Genomic DNA, 20,817 nt, shown 5'->3' with positions numbered 1-20,817 from the left:
AAATTTTCAGTTTTGAATGTATAAAATTTTTACTGTTGGCGGTTATCCTTTTATTCCTTTGGAATATTTTTACTATTTTTCAGAGTCCCGACTTTAATTTTTCCCCCCTACATTCATTCATTCATTCATTCATTCATTCATTCATTCATTCATAGCTTATTTATTTTGAGAGAGAGGCAGAGAAAGAGGGAGAGAGAGAATCCCAAGTAGGCTCTGTGCTGTCAGCGCAGAACCCCGTGTGGGGCTTGAACCCATGAACCATGAGATCATGACCTGACTGGCAATCAAGAATCTGATGTTTAACCAACTGAGCTACCCAGGTGCCCCAGGAAAATGTTATTTTTTAAAAATTCATTTCATCTTTCTCCAGTTTTGATTTGATAAGGCATTACCTTGGTTTTAAGTCTAGATAAGAAACTTGATTGTACTTAATCACCTAATTTGTGGGGGTTTTTTTTGAAGTATAGTTAGCACACAATGTGATGTGAGTTTCAATTATATAACATAGTAATTCAGCAAGTCTCTTCATTATGCTATATTCATCACAAATGGAGCTACCATCTGTCATCATGCAATGTTATTACAATACCATTCACTGTTTCTCCTATGCTGTGCCTTTCATCCCTGTGACCTATTCATTCCATAACCGGAAGCCTGTACTTCCCACTTCCCTTCACCCGTTTTGCGCATCTCCCACCCCACCCCCTCACCCTCTGGAAACCACCTGTTTGTTCTCTTTGTTTATGAGTCTGTTTCTGCATCTTTTGTTTGTTCGTTTGTTTTTGTTTTTTAGTTTATACACTTAAGTGAAATCATATGGTATTTGTTTTACTCTGATTTGTTCACCCCTCTAGGTCCATCCATGTTGTTGCACATGACATGAGCTCATCCTTTTTCAAGACTGAATGATACTCCTTACCCAAGTCTTTAGATAGTTATACTTTTGTTTTCAGTGAAACTTAGTCTGTATCTAAGAGTTTTTATTATGTAATATGATTTGATTATTTTCTACTTTATCAGGTGCCTTTTCATTTCTTAGCCTTTTGCTTCCTTTGTCTTTAGCAATAACTGTGTCCTGTGCTGTGAAATCTCATTCCTCACTCTAAAATATTACTGTTGGAAGTATAAACTGGCACAGGCTTATCTTTACAATCACTGGAAGCAACTCCTGTGTTCATAGAATTTGATGGTGTTGTGTTCCTTTTAATGACATGGAGAGATGTCCATGGTATTTTAAATGAAATAGGCTGTTTGCACGTTTTGTTACAAAAACAAAATTATGAAAGGTATAAACCTAAAATTTGTCAGCCTAAGTTGGGAAGGATGACATTTATTATGAGTAGCTTAATATAAGTGAACTTTTTGTTGAAACATAATAGAAATATACATGAATAATAAATATATAGCTTAATGATTTTTTTTTTTTTTTTTTACCAATGAATGGTAGCCATGTTATCAGCCCTGGATTAAGAAGTAAGACATTTCATAGTTCCAGAAGCTCTTCCTAATACTCACACAGTCACTATGGCATGTAAGCACTCCCCTGACTTTTTTTTTACTAAAAAATTTTTTTTAATGTTTTTTTATTTTTGAGACAGAGAAAGAGCATGAACGGGGGAGGGTCAGAGAGAAGGAGACACAGAATCTGAAGCAGACTCCAGACTCCGAGCTGTCAGCACAGAGCCCAATGCAGGGCTCGGGCTCACGGACTGTGAGATCATGACCTGAGCCGAAGTCGGATGCTTAACCGACTGAGCCACCCAGGCAGCCCAGCCCCTGACTTTTGATACCATAGGTTAGGATTGCTGCATTTGACTGTGTGTAAATGGGAATCTCTTCTTTTGCATTCAGCTTCTCTTGCTCATCTTGTGACATTTTATCCATGTGGGGTGAATCAACAGTTCATTCACTCTCCTTGTGGTACCGGTTTCCATTGTATGAACATAACCACAATGCATTTATCTGTTCTACAGTTGATGGAGACTTCAGTGGTGGTTTCACTTTGGGGGTTAACAAGAGTGTTACTGCTATGAGCATTCTAATGTGTGTCTTTCAGTGAAAACCAGCATTTCTCCTGGTTTTGCGTAGAATTTTTGGGCTGTGGGTTGGAATGTGTGTGTTCAACTTCAGGGGGCATAGCCAAAGAGTTCTCCAAAGTGATTGTGCCATTTCATTGTTCCCATGTAGTTAGAGTATGACAGGTCCAGTTACTTCATATCCTTGCCAGAGCTTAGTATTTTATTCATTTAGAGCCATTCTGGTGGTGAGAAGTAGTAGCTCATTGTGGTTTTATTTTTATTTCCCTGATAAATAATGAGGTTTAGCACTTTTTCGTATTTTTATTGGTTTATTGGCTAATGTCTTTCGTGAAATTCCTCCTCCAGTCTTTTGCTTATTTTTCTTTGGGCTGTCTCTTTCTTTTCTGATTGATTGATAGTTCTCCATAGTCTGATTGCAAATTCTTTCTCAACTATATGTATTTCAAATTATTAGTGATTTTTTTTTACTAAGTTCTTTTATCTACATTTTCTGACATTTTAACAGAGCCAATATTTAGTTTTTACAAGAAGCAAAGAGTAAAACCATTATCATTTTGAAGAAGCAAATTCCCTAAATCAGGCAAAGACAAAAACCATATTATCTCACTTATATGAGGAATCTTAGAAAAGACGAAAACAAGCAAATTAATAGATACAGAGAACAGATTGGTGGTTGCTGGGGGCTGGGGAGTGGGCAAAATGGGTTAAAGGAGTTGAAAGGAAACAAACATCAGTTATAAAAGGAACAAACTTCAGTTATAAAATAAATCATGGGGATGAATGTACAGCATGGTGACTACAGTTAATAATACTGTACTGCATATTTGAAAGTTGCTAAGAGAGTAAATCTTGAAAGTTCTTATAAAAAGATTTATAACTGTGTGGTAATGGATATTAACTAGATATATTGTGATGATATCTAGGATTATATACAAATATCAAATCATGTTGTATAACTGAAGCTAACATAATGTTACGTCTCAGTTATATCTCGATAAAAAACAAATTCCTATTTCTTGATCTGCTTTACCTTTCTTCCCCTTTCCCTTCCATTTCTTGGTTTTCTGAACGAGTGGTCTGAAATTCTGCTTTTCCTCTAGCCACCCATGCTTTAGCCTTCTTGTGTTACTAAAGAGGGGATCCCGACTGGCAAACTTAGAGGTGGGTGTCTGGGCTCTCCTCCTGGTCTTTCTGTTCCCTAGTCCCTTGTTAACTATTGATACCACTGGCTACCCAGGCCTTGCACGTTTCTTCTCACTTCAGTTTCTAATGACAGTGAACCTCCTGGTCCTTCCTCTTCTTCTTCCTCCTGTGCTTTGCTTAGCCCCCAGTTGGCATCTCCTGTGCACCCCTCTGGAGATGTTTTCCCAGCAGGGCCCTCTTAGCTTTCTGGAGTGGTTGGGCAGCCTTGGCCGAGTGCTGGAGGCCACTCCCTCTGAAGAACACTGCTACCTTTATCTCTAACACCTCCTACTGTTCCCAGCTCCCAGTTAGATACCAGGCCCTTGAACATCCCTTCCTCCTTCACTCCCAACCATCATCTTTCCCCTCAAACCGGCGACGTCTCCTCTGCTTCTGTCTGTCAGTGGGACTGACCATACTATCACATGACCCAGGAGTGAAACAGTGGTCATCTTTGCCTTCTTCCTTTGATCTGCAGCCAGTCTGAGGCTAGATGCTGTCATTCTGCCTCTTCCGTAGTAGCTCTCACTCAGTAAGAGTAATACAAACAATAGAGATGATGGCGCCTGTTTGTTCCTGTGGAGTTTTGTGCTTTGCAGGTGTTACGTCACTGAATCCTATAATGGCTTTTTGAGATAGTATTGTTAACTTCATTTTGCAGAGGAGGAACTGAGGCCCAGAGAGGTTAGGTACCTTGCTCATGGCCACTTTCTGTCAGGTGGAAGAAGCAGTTCTAAATCCTGCTTGCAGGCTGTGCTTCTTCGCTCTACTTCCTTCCTTGTAATTCTACTTCCCGTCCCCCTTCCTGCCTCATCACTTCTTGCTCAGATAGCATTTCCCTCCTAATTTGCTTTTTTTTACCCCATTCTAATCCATCTTCCAAAAAATGTCAGGCATGTCTTCCCCAAATTTAACTCTGTTCGTCTCTTTTCCCAGCCTTACTCACAGTGACTACTTTAGAACCAACAGGAAGATGGATTCTTCAAATTTGCTTTTACAAACCAAAGTTTGGTGTTGGACTTCTTATAAGGTTGAAGTGCTCTCTGTCAATAGGCTGTGTATTTTCTCATACTGTTTGCAGAATCTGGAATGTGCCCCTTATGCCTCAGTTCTGCTTTTCCTCAAATTCTTCAACGCTCAAGACCCAACTCAAATGTTCTCCCTTACCTGAAACCCTTCCTCTGCTGCTGCAGTCAATTCTCTGTGAACCTGCAAGCAGTCTGTCACTGTCCTTTCTGCTGCAGTAACTGATCACTGAATTTTTATCAGTCACTTCTTTGACATCCCTGAAAACACCAGTGGAATTCTCTACAATAAGCATTTTATTGATTTGTTTGATAATTTTTGGTTAAGAACACAATAAAGGGAATTTGGGCACATTGCTGATAAAAGCTGTGGATAATCCATTCCAAAGTCTAAGGGATAAAGTGAATGTGTGAGTTCTCTAGGGCTGCTGAATTGGCTTACAACAGTCAGTCAATCAATCAGTAAGTAAGTAAGTAAGTAAGTAAGTAAATAAGATTTATTCATTCACAATTCTAGAGAATAGAAGTCCAAAATCAAGGTGTACGTTGACAGGGCCAGCCTCTAAAGGGTCCAGGGAAGGCTGTTTCCTTGCCTCTTCCAGTATATGGTGGTTCGCAGCAACCCTTGGCATTTCTTGGTTTGTGGACACATCACTCCAATCTCTGCCTCCATTGTCACATGATATTCTCCCCTTTGGCCATCATATGGCCATCTTCCCTTTGTGTCTTTGTTTTCTTACAAGGGCACCAGACAGATTAAACCACCACCCTACTCCGAAATGATCTGTCTGATCTGACCTGATGTCATCTGCAATGACCTTATTCCCAAATAAGGTCATTATGTTAAGCATGTCTCTTTATTCTGATGTTTTGGCATCTGGGGCTTTACTGACCCTGGGGAGCCTTCTCTCCTGGGGCTAACCAATTCCTTGAGATAGGAAACTGAGCATGTTTTCCATATGCCAGCCAAACCAGAGCCCCTTTTCTCTTCCAAACTCTGTCTTTTGGGCTCTTACACTCCAAGTCAGTATTCTCCTGCCCTAATCAGGGCCAGGTACCAGACATCTGAGCACAGCCCCTGTACCTCAGAGCCTGCTGAAAGAGTTCAAACCAACCAGTCATTCTAACTCTGCCTCACCTGTTCCTTCACATGGAAACCACAATAAAGCCCCTTGACCACACTTTCCCCTTCTTCCCTCTGCCCCTCTCCTGACCCTGGCGCAGCCCGATGTGGTGTCCTGTGCCTTCTGTTTCTAGGGATGTGTGAGTATAAACTTCTTCCTTGAAGTCAGTCGTTTCTATGTTTGTGTGTCTTACCATACCTGGTGAAAACAAACCCCACGCACATTTTAAAACAGGCATGTTCTGAGCCGCTGGAGGTTAGGGCTTCAGCGTATCTTTTGGAGAGAGAAAATGCAACCGGTAAGTGGGAAGAATCTATCTGCTGATGTTTTACTTGCATTCCATCGTGGGGGCAGTGAGCCAGTGACTGAACTCCTTCAAGTGACGGGCAGACTGGAAATGTAGCGTGCCAGGATGAGAAGCTGGAGTAGCCCTCTATTCTCAAATATCACCCCAGGGAGAGGCACTAATTGCGTTCGCATGAAAATTACCTCATAGGAGAGGCTCAGAGACTAAGGAGAATAAGGCAAAAAATAGCTTTCCTCTCTCTCTCTTTCTCTCGAGAAGTGGCAAAATACATTTAAATTCTCTGTTTAAAGATGTAGAACAGATGAACCTTTGTAATGGTTGATTTTTAGGACTGTATTTGATTCTGAGTAATCTGGTTTTTTTTCTTCTTTCTCTTCTTTTTTTTTTTTTTTTTTTTAAAGAAAGTGGAAGCCCAGAATCTCGCGTCAATGCTATCCATTTCTTGGTACACAAACTGCCAGAGAAAAATAAAGAAATGCTGGATATTTTGGTGAAACACTTAACAAAGTAAGCCTCTTTTTCCTTCTAACTTTTTCTGTTTCACTCTGGGTGCTGTGAAGCGTTCTTGGATTTGTAACAGTTGGAAGTGGGGCTGTCTACACAATACCGGGGGCCACGCCTGGAAAGGCAGGCTGGACATTTGACTCACTGTGTATGTCTTGGACAAGACCATTGAAATATGATGCTTTCGTGAAGTCGTATAATTATTTTCTTAACATCACTGCCAGCAACTTGGGGTTTGATTGGAAGTAAAAGAAGAGAATATTATACACTTCCCTGTACACAGATTCTGGAAATGTGATTATAAGTCTGTCAGCGAATTTAGCCTGGTTTCACACCTACCTAACTCTAAGTTTGAACATGTCCTTGAAGTTTGTTTAATCCAGTAATAGGTAGTAATTTCATAGGATCCATTCTATTTTTTATTCCTTCTTTAAAAAGCAAGCAAAATCTAATCACTCAGTGGAAAAATTAGTCCTTTCTTCAAATATAAATGATTCTTAGATCACTATAATTATAGAATTTTAGAGGTAAGTGGAAGCTGAAAAATGCTGTTTTAGAATTTATTTTTTTATTTTGTTATTTATTTTTAGTTTACATAAAAAGAAACTGAAGGCCAGGGAATATTATGACCTGCCAAGTGTCCTACTACTGGTATAGCCATTCGTTCATTCAACATATACTTACTGAATGCCTTTTTTAGGTGCTAGTGGATACATAGACGAACAAAGATGGACAAATTCCCAGCTTTCATGAAGTCCCTTCTTTCTAAGAGAAAAAAAATCATCATCAGATTACAAATAAAAATACAAAATAATTTCAGATAAGTGATTAAAAAAAAACAAAATAGAGCGAGGGGTTAGAGAATATATATTGGGTGTAAGACTACAAAGAGGGTTATCATGGAAGGTATCTGGAGGATGAGACCTTTGAATTGAGGTCTGAATTGTCAGGGCTTGTGAGAACAGTTGTCCAGGTTGCTCAGTGCACAATGTATTGGGCCAAAGGGGTGAATGCGGGTGCTCAAGTTCTGGGTGCTTGTGAAGCCAGTTCTTGCAAGAATGCCAGACAGTCTGGTCATTACTGGAAGCCAAGGGTATACATGTCTGGGGAAGGAGAGGATATTCTAAGTAGAGGGCAACAGTAAATGAAGATCTTTGAGGGGCATAAGCCTAGCATAAACATAGATTTGTTAAGAACGCCATTGTGGTTAGAGCAGGGTGTCACAAAGAGAGTAATAGGAAGGTAGGCAGGGGCCTCATCATCTAGGGTCTTGTCAGATCCTGTTATTTCAGACATTGAGACATTGAGGACAATGGAGTCTCTTGACTCCTTTTTTTTTTTTTTTATTGTATTGTATTGTATTATTTTTGAGAGAGAGACAGTGCAAGTGGGGGCAGGGCAGAGAGAGAGGGAGACAGAATCTGAAGCAGGCTCCAGGCTCTGAGCTGTCAGCACAGAGCCCGACGTGGGGCTTGAACTCACTGACCGCAAGATCATGACCTGAGCCAAAGTTGGACTCCCAACCGACTGAGCCACCCAGGCACCCCTTCTTGACTCCTTGTTTTTAAGGAAATACAGAGTTGGAGAATAATGTACATTCCTCAGTTATTGCCTCTCTTTTAACTGGAGACCTATCTTTCCCCCCACGTCTATGTTAGTGTTTCACATCACTCCAAGCAGAACTTAATGACTGTGGCAAATTTGGGAGTGGTGTTTGGACCAACTTTGATGAGGCCCCAGGAAGAAACTGTTGCTGCCATCATGGATTTGAAGTTTCAGAACATCGTTGTGGAAATCTTAATCGAAAACCATGAAAAGGTAAACTCTCTGTTGTTTTCTCCTTAAGGAAATTCCTGTTTTTGGCTTTACCACCAGATGAAACTGTCCTCTAAGATCCTCCCTCCCTCATTAAATGATGATATTACTCTGATGATGAGCTTGGTTCTGAGAAGTTCCCACTGAGCTTGTGTCTTCTGATGGCTTTCCATAAATCTGAAGTTTACTTGGTCTTCTGTTGCCTCAGTAGTTTAAGGAAGAAGCATTTAACCCAGATGCAAATGAGTATCTGCAATATAATACTGGAATCTTCAGGTTTTTTGCTGCCTTCAGTCCTATCCTTGGATTTCTCAAATTCTATTTCTGTCACACAGGGAAAATATTTTTGCCAATCTGTGTCAGACTCTCCCTAGAAAAACACACATGAAACTCCCCCTGTCTCCCAAATTGTGCTAACAACTTCAGGGGATTCATATGCATCCTTGATTCTGGGAACCCCAGATTAAGAATCTCTGGTTTAAAATGAATAATCTCTTTGGTGACACATCTGCTCACTTGTTTCTCTGTAATCAGGGGACTATGGGGTTTTTGAAAATACGATAGATTCTTTCCAGAACTTTTATGTAATTTTTCTTCATCCTCATTATAGATGAGGACCTTGCTTCTAATTGTCCTCACTTCTTCTAAGATAGGGAATTTGAAAACTGTTAAAATCCTTAGTTACTCATTTGCTTATTAAAAGTTTGTTTTAATTTGTTGGTTCTTTTCAACTGAGATTGTATTCTGTGCCGAGCATATATTAGGTGCTAGGATGTGAAGACGAACATTACAGTCCCTGATGGAAAGCAGCTCCCAGTATGTGGGGTACAGGCTGTCTGGGGACCTGAATCTTATAGCACTTATCCGTGTCTAACATGTTATGTAATTTGTTTATTGCCATAGTTACCTGTTTCTCTCTGCCAGGTCCTTGAGGGCAGAGATCTTTTTTTACACTTAGAATAATACCTGGTACATGTTGGATGTTCAGTTAACATTTTTTGGATGAATGAATGAGCTCAATAAATTTTGAAGGGGGCAGAGGAGCGGGAAGGAGACAGAGGTGTTAGGCTCTATGAGCAAAGCACAGCAAGAGCCTTGCTGCATTTGCTGTTTGCTAGAGCAGTTCTAGCTTGTGTGAATACTGGTTCCCACTGAAGAGTTAAGGGTGAAACCTAGTCAGAGATTTTCTTTCCCAGTATAGCATAAGCAGCTTGTTTATGGGTGTAAGATGTTTGGGTTTTTGTTTTGCTTTGTTTTGTTTGTTTGTTTGTGGTGCCCTAAGCTATCCAGACAGCCTCAAGGAAAGATGGCTACTAATCATTTTTAGAAAAAGAAATAATTAGACCCACAGGCTTTGAAACAATGCTTAGTGGTACAACTATCATTAGGTGAACTCCCAATTAGGGAACTTTCATGCAGTTTATTTGTGAAAATACTGGCTCTGGGTCTTGCTCTCATATAAAAGGATCTCCGTTTAATGCTGCAGCTTCCTATTTTCTTCTTTTATTTGAAGCTGAGAAGGTAAGTTCATGATTTTTCTGCTGGGAAGTAGATTGTGCTGCTTCCACCTTGTTAACAGATCTTATAGGAATTTCTAAGTGGCGCTGGTGAGCCAATTATAATGGTTACAGCGGATGAAACTGAACCAACTCTCAGAGAGGAAGCTTCCTAGAGCTGAGTAGAAGGCTTGCAGGTTTCCCCTCTGCCTTTCTGTGGCTACGATAGATAATGCTGCAAATGCACAGCCAGTGTGAATTGAAGCAGTGAGTTTCCTATCAAGAAGGGGGTAGGGGGCTGTTGAGTTTCAGATTCTTCACTGTGTGCATGGGGTTAGGTTTGGATGTACAGGGTTGCTTGGGTTGGGGAGCTATTAGCTTGGATTAGTTTTTATTTCTGAGAACTTAATTTCCCCGTTTCCTCCTCTTTTCACTCTGATTTCATCCTTGTCCACTTTCACTGCCAGCTCTTTGTCCCACTCAGCTGGACTTCCTCTCAAAGCACAGGCCCAGCTCTGAGGAAGGATATCTCTACTGAAGAGGGTGGCTGTGCAGGAAAACTTCATATGGACGCATGGACCCATGGGAGCCAGAGGCTTCCTTGGCCACAGACCCATGTTTACCACCCAGAGATCTTGTCTTTGACTTGAACATTGTGAGGGAGGGATATGGTTCCTCTTAGTAAATGCTTGAGAACAAAATAAAAGAGAGGGAGGGAGGGTAGAAGGGTTAAAAAGAAGAGTCTTCTGGGGGAGGAAAGAATTATAATAGACAGGGGGGTAGAAAGGAGGGGCAATGAGAGAGAATGAAGAGACTTAAGTAGTGTCTATGAAGGAGAACAGACAGAGGGGAAAGTGACAATAGAAGGAAGGCATTTTCTTTTCCTCACTTATGTTTCCATCCTAGGAATGTGAAAAATGCTGCCTCTGACCAGGAAAGTCACCAAAGCAGAAGAGGAAACTTTCAGCATATAATTAAAGCAAGAAAACACTAGATTAATTTTGGAGTTAGAAAAAGGCCTGAGTTAATCTGCCTTGGAGATCACATTTTATCCTAGCCTCTTTGCTGTTTTCATAAAACCCATATGTACTCTATAGGAAACTTAAATCGACATGTTTTGGCTTCCTTCCCACACAGTACATTAAGATGTTGTTTTAAAAGAAGCACTCACGGGCCAAAAATATCATCAAGGTCTTTCTTCCCGTGCAAACCAGAAAATTGCATTTCCCAGGTGGAAAAGGGTACTGTGAAATTCCCACCGATTTTCAAGTTGGGATTTTGCCTTAGAATTTATGGGGTTTGCCTAAGTTTCATTCTTGACAAAGTATACTTGTTATGGATTAATGGGCATGTTCGTGGTGGGTGCCTTCTCAGAGTTGGATGTGAGATGTGGGGGAAGTGAGGGCAGTGAGTCCGGCAGGGAAAAGGAAAGGTCTGTCCAACAGTAATGGCGGGATGCGGTGGAGAATAAGCGCTCTCACAGAGATGCGGAGAAAGTTGCTGAGACTTCAGAGGCGGATTTATGTGTAACTGTGAGGAATCTGGAACGTTTCCTGACTAGGTGGTTTGAATAGGTTTTAGAATAGAGTTTGAACAGGTGGAGTATGTTTTAAGAGGACATTTCAGGTATGGGGAAATCATGTAATCAGAGAAGCACAGAGAGTAGGTGTGTGTTATGGGAATGCGGCTCCTGTTGGAACATAGGTGAGTGGTATGAAATGAGATTGGAAAGAGGTTTGGACCAGGTGTAGGGAGGCTGGGAATGCCACCATAGGACTTTTGGATTTCACTTTATGGGTACCAGGGCCTCTCCTGGCTTTCAAGTAAACTGCTTCAGGAAACAGGGTTAATCTGCTTAATCTGGCAGCAGGGTTAGCGAGTAGAAAGTAGAGTAATAACAGACCAGGTGAGGGGTCACGCGGCGTGTAGTTGAGGACATGGTTGTGACAGTGGAAGTTCAAGGGTGGTGGGCATCATCTTGTGAGGCACAGTAGACACAATCCAGGGTCTGGATCTGTGGGCCATCTCAGAGGAATGTGTCATAAATCATGGTCAGTAAGTCACACTTGAGGACCCAATGCTGGAAGAATATTAATGTCATTAATAAAAAGAAGAAAAAAAAATTGGGTTTGGGGCAAGAGTTCAGTTTACGGTGTGCTGAATTTTATTCATCTGGATGTGTAAGAAACAGTTGGAGATGTGGGGCTCAAACTTGTGAGAGAATTTAGTGGAAGGAAGTATAAGAGGCAAGAGATTGGCATGGCGCCCTTTGTGTTATATGCTTTTGGTCTACTACCTGGGGTACTTACCTCCTGTAACCCTAGTGTTTACATGTGTGTATGTGTCTGTATATACACACTTAAAATGGATATATAAAGTAAAAAAAATATTTAAAGTATTGCATATATACCTAATAGTGTGCCTGTATGTATACACAATTCTTATTACACATACGTCCCTTTATACCATGTAAGAAAACTGAAGGGTGAGAGATTAGCTTGCTTGTGGGCACACAGCTGGTGAGTGGCAATGCTTGGGTTGAGTTAAGGATGGTTTGACCCCAAACCTTTGCTTCTCATCACTAGGAGAAGATTAAGAACAATATCTTTGAGCAAAACACCGAGATTTTTCTATTAGTGATAAAACAGGAACCAGAAGAAACCCAAGCAAGTTCAGTGTTAGGGTTGTCGAGGGGCATTGTCAGTGATGCCGGATGTTGTCCCTGTGGGAGAGTACGACTGTTGACTCCAAGAGTAAAATGTCTGTTGGGAGCAAGAGCCGAAGTTGACTTGTAAGGGTTTAAATGAGTGTGTGTTCAGGAATGGGTGATAGCAAGTAGAGATCTGCATGTGTTTTTTCCTGTAGGACAAGAACAGACAGGAGGAAAAGTCCGAGCAGACAGGACAGGGATGGGAAAGAGTAGGGGAGGACTGCTGGCACTTGAATTGTATACAGCTTGCTAATCACTTTTAATTCTAACTTCCTGTTAGCTAATTTCTGGGATGGGGAGCTCTTTAGCGGAGCTTAGTTAGACAGGTGGGTAAAGAACCCTCCTGGGAGTTAACAGTTTGTTGAAATAGAGCTCATTCTGCTCTTTTATACATTTTTAGTGTCATAAAAGAAATTTGTGTTGATAATGCGACATCCTCCTTGTCTCTCCCCAAGTCCCTGAGGGCCCTGGAAGATTATGAAGAACCTTTGGGAATCATCAAAGAAAACATTAATATTGGTGCGGTTTTATTATCTTATTTCATGTTAATACTTAAATTGGCAATTCATGGAAAGTAAGAAATATGTTACTTTCAACCAAATCACTTGACATAATATATAGAATTTTTTTTAAAGTTTATTTATTTATTTTGAGAGAGACAGAGACAGCATGAGTTGGGGAGGGGCAGAGAGAGAGGGAGAGAGAATCCTAAGCAGGCTCCACGTTGTCAGCACAGAGCCCGATGTGGGGCTTGAGCCCACGAAGACCTGAGATCATGACCTGAGCTGAAACCAAGAGTCAGACGCTTAACCGACTGAGCCCCCCAGTGCCCTGATAGTATATAGAACTTTAATCCAGATTATAGGCAGGCCTTGTTTTATTGCCCTTCACTTTATTGCCCTTCACAGATACTGTGTTCTTTACAAATCAAAGGTTTGTGGCAGCCTTGCGTTGACATGTCCATTGGTGTCATTTTACTTTGTGTCTCTGTCACATTTCACATTCTAGTAATTCTCCCCATCTCTCAAGCTTTTTCATCATTATATTTGTTCTGGTGATCTGTGATCAGTGATGACAGTTTGCTGGAAGCTCAGATAATAGTTAGCATTTTTTAGCAGTATTTTTTAATGTAAGTTCATTGTCTTTTTAAACATAATGCTACTGCAGACTTAGTAGACTACAGTACAGTGTAAATACAGCTCTTACGTGCATTGGGAAACCAGAAAATTCATTGGACTCGCTTTATTGCAATATGCACTTCATTGCAGTGGTTTGGAACCAAACCCATAATATCTTTGAGATATGCCTGTATATTTATCTTATTAAGGATTATAATTGGATTTTCAAGGTGATATGCCAAATGTGGTGCCCTCCTTGCTTTTAGCTCTGTGGGATGCTTCAGTTTGCTCTGATTTTCACTGATTCTGTGATGGCCAGTGGGTCATGAAGATTTTGTCTAGTGTTAGCCTTTATATACTACAGTTTCTGTGGACCACAAGGTACTGAGAGATAATCACATTTTATTGGCATAAAACTTTTCCTTGGTGAGGATTCTTAAAAGTTAGTCAAAATAAGCAGTTTAGTCTTTGAAATAGATACTCAGGCAGTCTGCGTCTCCTTTTTCCTGAGAAAATGGAGGCCTTTTGTGATGATCATGGTTTGTGGAAAAGGCTGATGTTTTGTTCCTGCTCTGAAGTTTCAGTAACCTTCCCTGTAATATCTGTTGCAAAATCCTTGGATAGCCAGTGTCGCTCTAGTCACAGAAGAGACAAGGTGAGACGGGCATGTACGTTTTCTCTCAGGTGTGCAGCACACTCAGAATATTAAATTACATGCACACATAAAGAGTATCAAATGGCACATTGCATTACTCTTGTTAACCTTGGGACAAACTTTTGGACCTACACCCTTGTCTTTGCCAAAAGCTAGAAGAATATGTCTCTGCCCCCAGGTTCCATGGTGGAAGGGATGCCCTGTTCAGTCCCAACTTGCATTTCAGAAGCAGCCACACGTGGACTGGTTTGGGTTTGGGGCAGCCCACTCCTCCACTCCTGTTGCCGCAAAGACAAGGCACATCCTGGCCTTTCTGCAGGTTGGTCTCTGTCATCCTTGAATATGAAGGGGGCCCGAGTGAGTGGTATGCCAGCCATTTTCTTTGAGGTGCAAAGAACCTTTTAGTCTTAAAACATGCCTGTCATTCAGGGGGAAAAAGAAATCTCTTTTTAAAAAATTCAGCCTAAAATGCTTCTTGATAAAGCTTTGCTGGCCCAGGGTTGCTAGGCAGCACCAGTTTTCATATGAGAGAAAAATAAATATCTTAAACAACAGCAACAATGATAAAACTCCAAAATTTCTAAAAGCTTTATGGCTGCCTGAGTAGTGATGGTTCAGTACAGAAGTTAAAACCCCATGGCAAGAGGATCTGACAAATTGTAGGGGGTGGGGATGGCTTTTTCCCTTATTCCAGTTTTCTTGAATGTTGGCATCTTTGGCATAGCCGTGGAGACTTCCTTTACTGTTAGATTTTTTTTTTTTCCCCAGCAGGGCCTTACATTTCTCTGGAGTGTTTATTTTTTATTTTTATTTTTCTTATTAATATGAAATTTATTGTCACATTGGTTTCCATACAACACCCAGTGCTCATCCCAGCAGGTGCCCTCCTCAATGACCATCACCCATCCTCCCCTCTCTCTGGAGTATTTAAAAAGAAGTTTTAGAGCCACAAAAAACGTTCTGTCTGCCTTCCTCCTTTCTTGAAGGAGAGTCATAAAATAATAATGACATTATCTTCTCAATTCTCTCTTCATTTTGCTATGGTACAGGAAGTCCCTTCTCTGCACTGTAGCGTGGCTCTGGGGTAGGTAGTATTTTCCCATGGTACTAGCGTGGTTTGATAAGAGAAAATTTTGGAGATACAGTTCTTAAGTTCTGCAGCATTTAGTGTCTGGTGTAGACAAAACACTGGGGCTATCTCAAGAAAATTGAAGAGCTGCAGTATGGAAGGGGAAGTAGATTTATTTTTTGTTATCTAAGAAAGCTTAGTATAAGCGAGCAGAACTTGCTAGTAGGTGAGTTTTTGATTCAGTAGAAGGAAGAACTTTATAATATTTTTGATGATGAGAATGTGTTCATGTTGGAGATGGAGACTGGGGAGTTGGAGAAAGCGAGCAGGCCTAGGAGGTCTGGCCCACTCAGAGATTCTCTGCCAAAGTCTCTGGAGACGCAGAGCTACAAAGACAGGTCCTCAGAGTATAGCTTGGGGCATGGAACTTGGCATTCTATCAGTATTTGTAGACTTAAGAACGATGGGGAATATGATCCTTTTGTTCATCTCTCCTTTAGGAGCAACACCAAGAGTTCTTGGAAGAGAGAATAAGGGGATGGGGTGAGTGAGGAGTGAGGGGGTGGGGGGATAGCGGGGAATGGGTAGGTGAGTGATGGAGAAGGTGCCGTCAGATGCCTTTTCTTAGGGGACAGGATAGTGTGGGGTGTTTATGGGCTGGACTATTTGCAGGGACATGCCCACTTTTATTTTCTTTTATAAAATAACTTCCCCCCCCCTCCCAAAAGCTTTCAGAGCTATCTCTGCCACATCTCTCGATATAAAATTGAGATCAGCAATAATAGTCAATATTGACAAAGGGATGACTAGGCACTAGGCTTAGCTCCTTCTCTGACATTTTACTGAAATACTCTGGAGAGTATCACATAATGTAGCATACATAGTGAGCTCTAAAATGAAATTCCTTGTGTTGGCATCTCAGCTCCACTAAGTTATGTGACTTCTCTGTGACCTGGGCACCCTCTTGACTCTCATTGTCAGTTTCCTCCTGTATGAAATAGAAACCGCTGAAGTACCCGTTCACTAGAGTGGTCACAAAGATGAGGTGAGCTGACCCACGTGAGCTCCTCCTCTCCCTGCTGTTCTACAAATAAGGAAGATGAGGCCCAGGGAGGCTCGGTAATTTGCTCAAGGTCATAGTCCCAGAGAGAGTGGCCAAGCTGGAATTTCAACCCAGTTTGTCTCCAAGGCCTATCCCTTAACCCTACACTGTCACTGTCTGCTAATGTATGTATAAATACACATTACACAAATAAATACACACATTTTATATTAAACTCTAATGACATATTTGTATTTTTTAAAAGACTTCACTTTGTTTAAGAGCAGTTTTTTAGTTTACAGAGAGGGAAGTATGGAGATTTCCCATATGCCCCTTGTCTCCCCCTCCACCTCCCCATACAGAGTCTCCCTGGTATCTGCATCCCTCCACCTCAGTGGTACATTGATACAGTCGAGGAGTCTTCACTGACACGTCATTATTGTCCGAAGTCCAGAGCTTCTTTGGGGTTCACTCTTGTGCTGTACATTCTATGGGTTTGGCCAAATGTGTTATGACACATACTCGTCATTTTAATATTATCAGCATATTTTCATAGTCCTAAAAATCCCACGTTCTACCTGTTCGTCTCTTTCCTCAACTGCCCCCCACTTCCCAGGTCCGGCACTCACTGATTTTTTTTTTTTAACTATCTCCATAGTTTTGCTTTTTCCAGAATGTCATGTAGTTGGAATTGTATGTAGCCTTTCAGACTGGTTTCTTTCACTTGGTTATATGCATTTAGGGTTCTTCTATGTCTTTTCATGGTTTGATAGCTTATTTCTTTTTAGTGCTGATTTATTTGAATTTTGAGAGATCCAAGGGGTTTATATGATCATTGTACCTGGCGGGCATGGACAGGAATGCCGACTGCTCTCAACTGGCCATCTCCCCCCTTCTTCAGGTCACTCTCCATTTGCCACATCACACGTGACAGGCAGCCTGCTTCTGACATGTCGTCTCTTTGGGGTCATCAGGCTGTGCCAGGCCGCTCAGCTCAAGTTTGCCAGAAACTCTAGTGAAGCTCTGTTATCCTCTCTCTCCTTGTGTTTATCACCATCAGGATTATTAATATATGATAATAGAAAGGCTAATATTCACTAAGTTCTCATACTGCGAAGTATTTTATATCATGATCTGATTTAATGCCTTGCTCAACAGCTCTGTGAGGTAGATATTATCTTCATCCTCATTTTACAAATGAGGAAACTGGAGCTTAGGGTAAGAATTTGCTTAAGGTCGCACAGCTGGTAAATGGCAGCGCTGGGATTTAAACCCAGGACTGTCTGCCTCTGGAGGTGGGACTGTTAAGGAGGCCTAGACTATACTGCTGCTTTGTCAATTCTAAACAGCTTTAAGTGGAAGGTTTTTGTGTGGTCACTGCCTAATAGGCCAGACAACTACATTCTGATCCTCAGCAACAGCAGATCTAGAGGATATGAAGATTGAACTAAATCACTAAAAGCAGAATGTTTTAGTGTCCCAAATTTTCAGAAATCCAAAATTACACCAAATAGTGTAAGTGGGAAAATATAAACATGAAGTATTGCTTCAATAATATGTAAAGAACTGATTTTTCTAAACTTTAATCCAGAGTATTGAGAATAGGCTACATGCTTTTAGCAAAAAACTTTAGAATTAAAAACAATAGATGTTTATATTAATAAAGTATGCATACTGTTGAAGTCTATGCAATGATAATATGGCCACTTGCATCAGACTGGGATACCTTCAGAGGAAAATTTTTTTCCCTTTCTTTTCCTGGAAAGATGTCCTGCTACTTGGTAGACAAGATGGGCTGGGAAAAGGGTATTTTTTTAGACTCTGACCTCCGTCTCTTCCCCTTTTACCTCTCTTGGGTCCTTCTCGTCTGTACTGCCCCACAGTGATTTAGTACATATATGTCCTGGAAGATAGCCCAGCATCTCTGAGAACTGCTCACTGTGGAATTCATCCCTCTCGTAAGACTCAGTGCCCCTCTAATCTCGATCTGCTGACAAGAACTGGCTATACACACAAGAGTAGTTCCTCTGGAGTCTGGGCTGAGTCACGGTCTCTCCTCTGGAGATGTGGAATTGGGATGGGGAGAAACCCAGCCTGTTACTGTGAGATTGCCCCTGGGCTTCAGACTGAAGGAACCCCAGTAGTGGGTCAGATGCCCGGTGGAGAAGGCAGAGCACTGGAAAGGATGGGGAGTCTCATTGGAAGAGGGTGCTTGGATCAGTTGATTAAGTGTCCCACTTCAACTCAGGTCATGATCTCATGGTTCGTGAGTTCAAGCCCTGCATCAGGTTCTGTGTTAACAGCTCAGAGCCTGGAGCCTGTTTTGGATTCTCTGTGTCTCTCTCTCTCCCTCTCTCTTCCCCTACCCCACTTGCACTCTTTCTCTCAAAAATAAAGATTAAAAACAAAATTAGGAAGGGTGCAGAGGTGAGAAATGGAGAATTGTTGGTTGGCTCTTGATGGCCTCGGGTTACTAATTCAGAGCACTTTTGTTTCAGCTCTTTGTCCTTCCTGCTTATTCCTTTTAATAAATCCCTTTTTACTTATGTCAGTTTGGTCAGTTTTGGTTATAACCAAGTCATCTTTTGGACAGTGTGAGAAAATTCACAGTGCAGCATACCTACAATTTATTCATCGACTTTGATTTAACTCAGTTTATATTTTGGTGCCGTCACATAGCTCCAGCATGTTCTTGAGGCTGGCTGCTACTTAGGCCCAGTCCTTATGGAAATGGATCAGGTGCATCTGGTCAGTAGAATTTCAGATGGAAACGGGTATTTCGAGGTCACCCAAATCTGAACCTGTTGCTCTATTCCCGTGGTTTTAACTAGAGCTTCTTTAACTTTCTTCACTTTTCTCAGACCAGTATTTAAACCAGAAGTGTCTTTTATCTAGATAATTGTTTTCCTAGCTGTTGTTCTCCAACCTGATAGACCCATTTCATCCCCCGTTGCATTCTTACATGTCTCCTGGCTGTTTGGGCCTCTGCTCTGCCATTCAGTCAGTCATTTTAAAGTCTACTCCTTCATCTGACATACTTTTCCTCTATCTAGAGCAATAGTTTTGAATCTTTGATACATTAGGACTCAATTGAAAGTTTAATGAAAGCTTTGGGTCCTGTTCCCAGCAAATAAGTATATTATATATACACAGAAGAAACGTGGGTACAATTTTAGGAATTTCAGGGACTCCCAAGTCAAGAACCTAGAACCATGGGGAAACCAAGAGCTGCCGTATATCCATGAGAAGTTAGGGTCTAGAACCTGTCTTCTGGCTTAGCCTTTCTTGTCTTTTGCTGTTGACTTATTTTCTGTGTTTCTGCTCAGGAACTGGGAGGGAACAGGTGAGGATGTTACTCATCTCAGATTCTTGCTTTAGTTCATCAGTGATACTTTATTGTTTGTGTGCCTTCTGTGGGGCCAGCCACCAAAGAAACCCTTTATTGAGATACTTATGGGTGGCGCCTGGGTGGCTCCATTGGTTAAGCATCCACCTCTGGCTCAGGTCATGATCTCGTGGTTTGTGAGGTTGAGTCCCGCATAGGACTTTGTGCTGATAGCACGGAGCCTGGAGCCCACTTCAAGTTCTGTGTCTCTCTTTCTCTCTGCCCCTCCCCTGTTCACACTCTATTGCTTGCTCGCTCGCTCTCTCTCTCTCCCCAAAATAAATAAGCATTAAAAAAAATAAAAAAAATAATAATGGCTCAGTTTGGCTATGGAAAGAAGGAGCCCACACTGAAAGGCATTGTGCTAAAATACTGGACGACAGCCATTTTCCATTATTTTGAGATGTGGTGATGTTCAGATTTCTGCCTGAGTGGGAAGAAGAAGGCAACTGACTTGGGGAAGTCTGATGAAGGCACCTCTGTCCCGGCCAGGTTTTCACACCGCAACCTTGTTGTCTCATTTAAATTCTTCTGAATTGCTCTGATATTAAAACCATTCTGAGACACCACTGCTGCACTAGGTCGGTGATTGACCACGCACTAGTGTTTTAGTCCCTGCATCTTTAGCATGGCAAACACTAGTGTCCCACCTAACTAAACGTTTTGAATAATGAATGGTAGCCGGAAAAATGGCTAAATTAAGGGTTGACAGTTTTAGCTCATGCACACTGGGGCATAACAGTTCTATTTCTGCTAGGCTTCCACAAATTCTCGAACTTAAAGTCAGAGTGGATAAAATGTCTATTTGATGAAGCAGGCTACTACATAGTGCCCTCCAAATAGAAGTCTTCCTAGTAAATGTAGTGCCTGCCCTTCCTGGGTGTGCTTAGAGTCCTCAAGACCACCCCCATGTGTGGGGATGTGTTGGAAGGGGGCATGGGACTTAGCATATACTTGTACTCACAGCTAGTTTCTTCACAGCGATGTAGTGAGGACACACAGAGAAGAATTTGACAAACCAGGTGGACTCTGGAGAAAGCCACATGTAGTTTTGCTTATGTTCTCTCCTCTCAGGAGGGGTCACACAGAGCAGACTCTTCCCTGAGCACTGAAAATGCAGCAACACGTGTGATACTTCTGTTCTGGAAAGCCCATTAGAGACCAGTGCCTATTGGGAGGTAGTCACATAGGCATGCTTTGCCTACTGTATACCAGGATTCCAGACTCCCAGAAGGAAAGCAGGTGTTCCATATAACCCCAGCATATGCACATTTATGTACAAACAGCTTAGGCATGGTAGGCCATGCTAACTTGTAAGGGACTGTTTTATATCCATTTAAACAACT

At 41.5% G+C, this 20,817-nt stretch overlaps 1 protein-coding gene across 3 annotated transcripts in view; it reads left to right on the top strand.

The window, feature by feature from the left end:
- ARHGAP10 (Rho GTPase activating protein 10) overlaps positions 1 to 20,817 on the top strand; it is a 319,834-nt gene that overhangs the window by 210,380 nt on the left and 88,637 nt on the right. For all 3 annotated transcript variants that reach the window (XM_053216887.1, XM_053216886.1, XM_027066965.2), the window contains 2 exons: positions 6,079 to 6,184; positions 7,840 to 7,999. In XM_053216887.1, the coding sequence (XP_053072862.1) occupies positions 6,079 to 6,184; positions 7,840 to 7,999 (266 nt within the window). The remainder of the gene's footprint in view (positions 1 to 6,078; positions 6,185 to 7,839; positions 8,000 to 20,817) is intronic.

The sequence above is a fragment of the Acinonyx jubatus genome, chromosome B1 (genome assembly GCF_027475565.1).
Source record: "Acinonyx jubatus isolate Ajub_Pintada_27869175 chromosome B1, VMU_Ajub_asm_v1.0, whole genome shotgun sequence".
Classification (NCBI taxonomy): domain Eukaryota; kingdom Metazoa; phylum Chordata; class Mammalia; order Carnivora; family Felidae; genus Acinonyx; species Acinonyx jubatus.
This window is presented reverse-complemented; position numbering and strand designations above follow the sequence as displayed.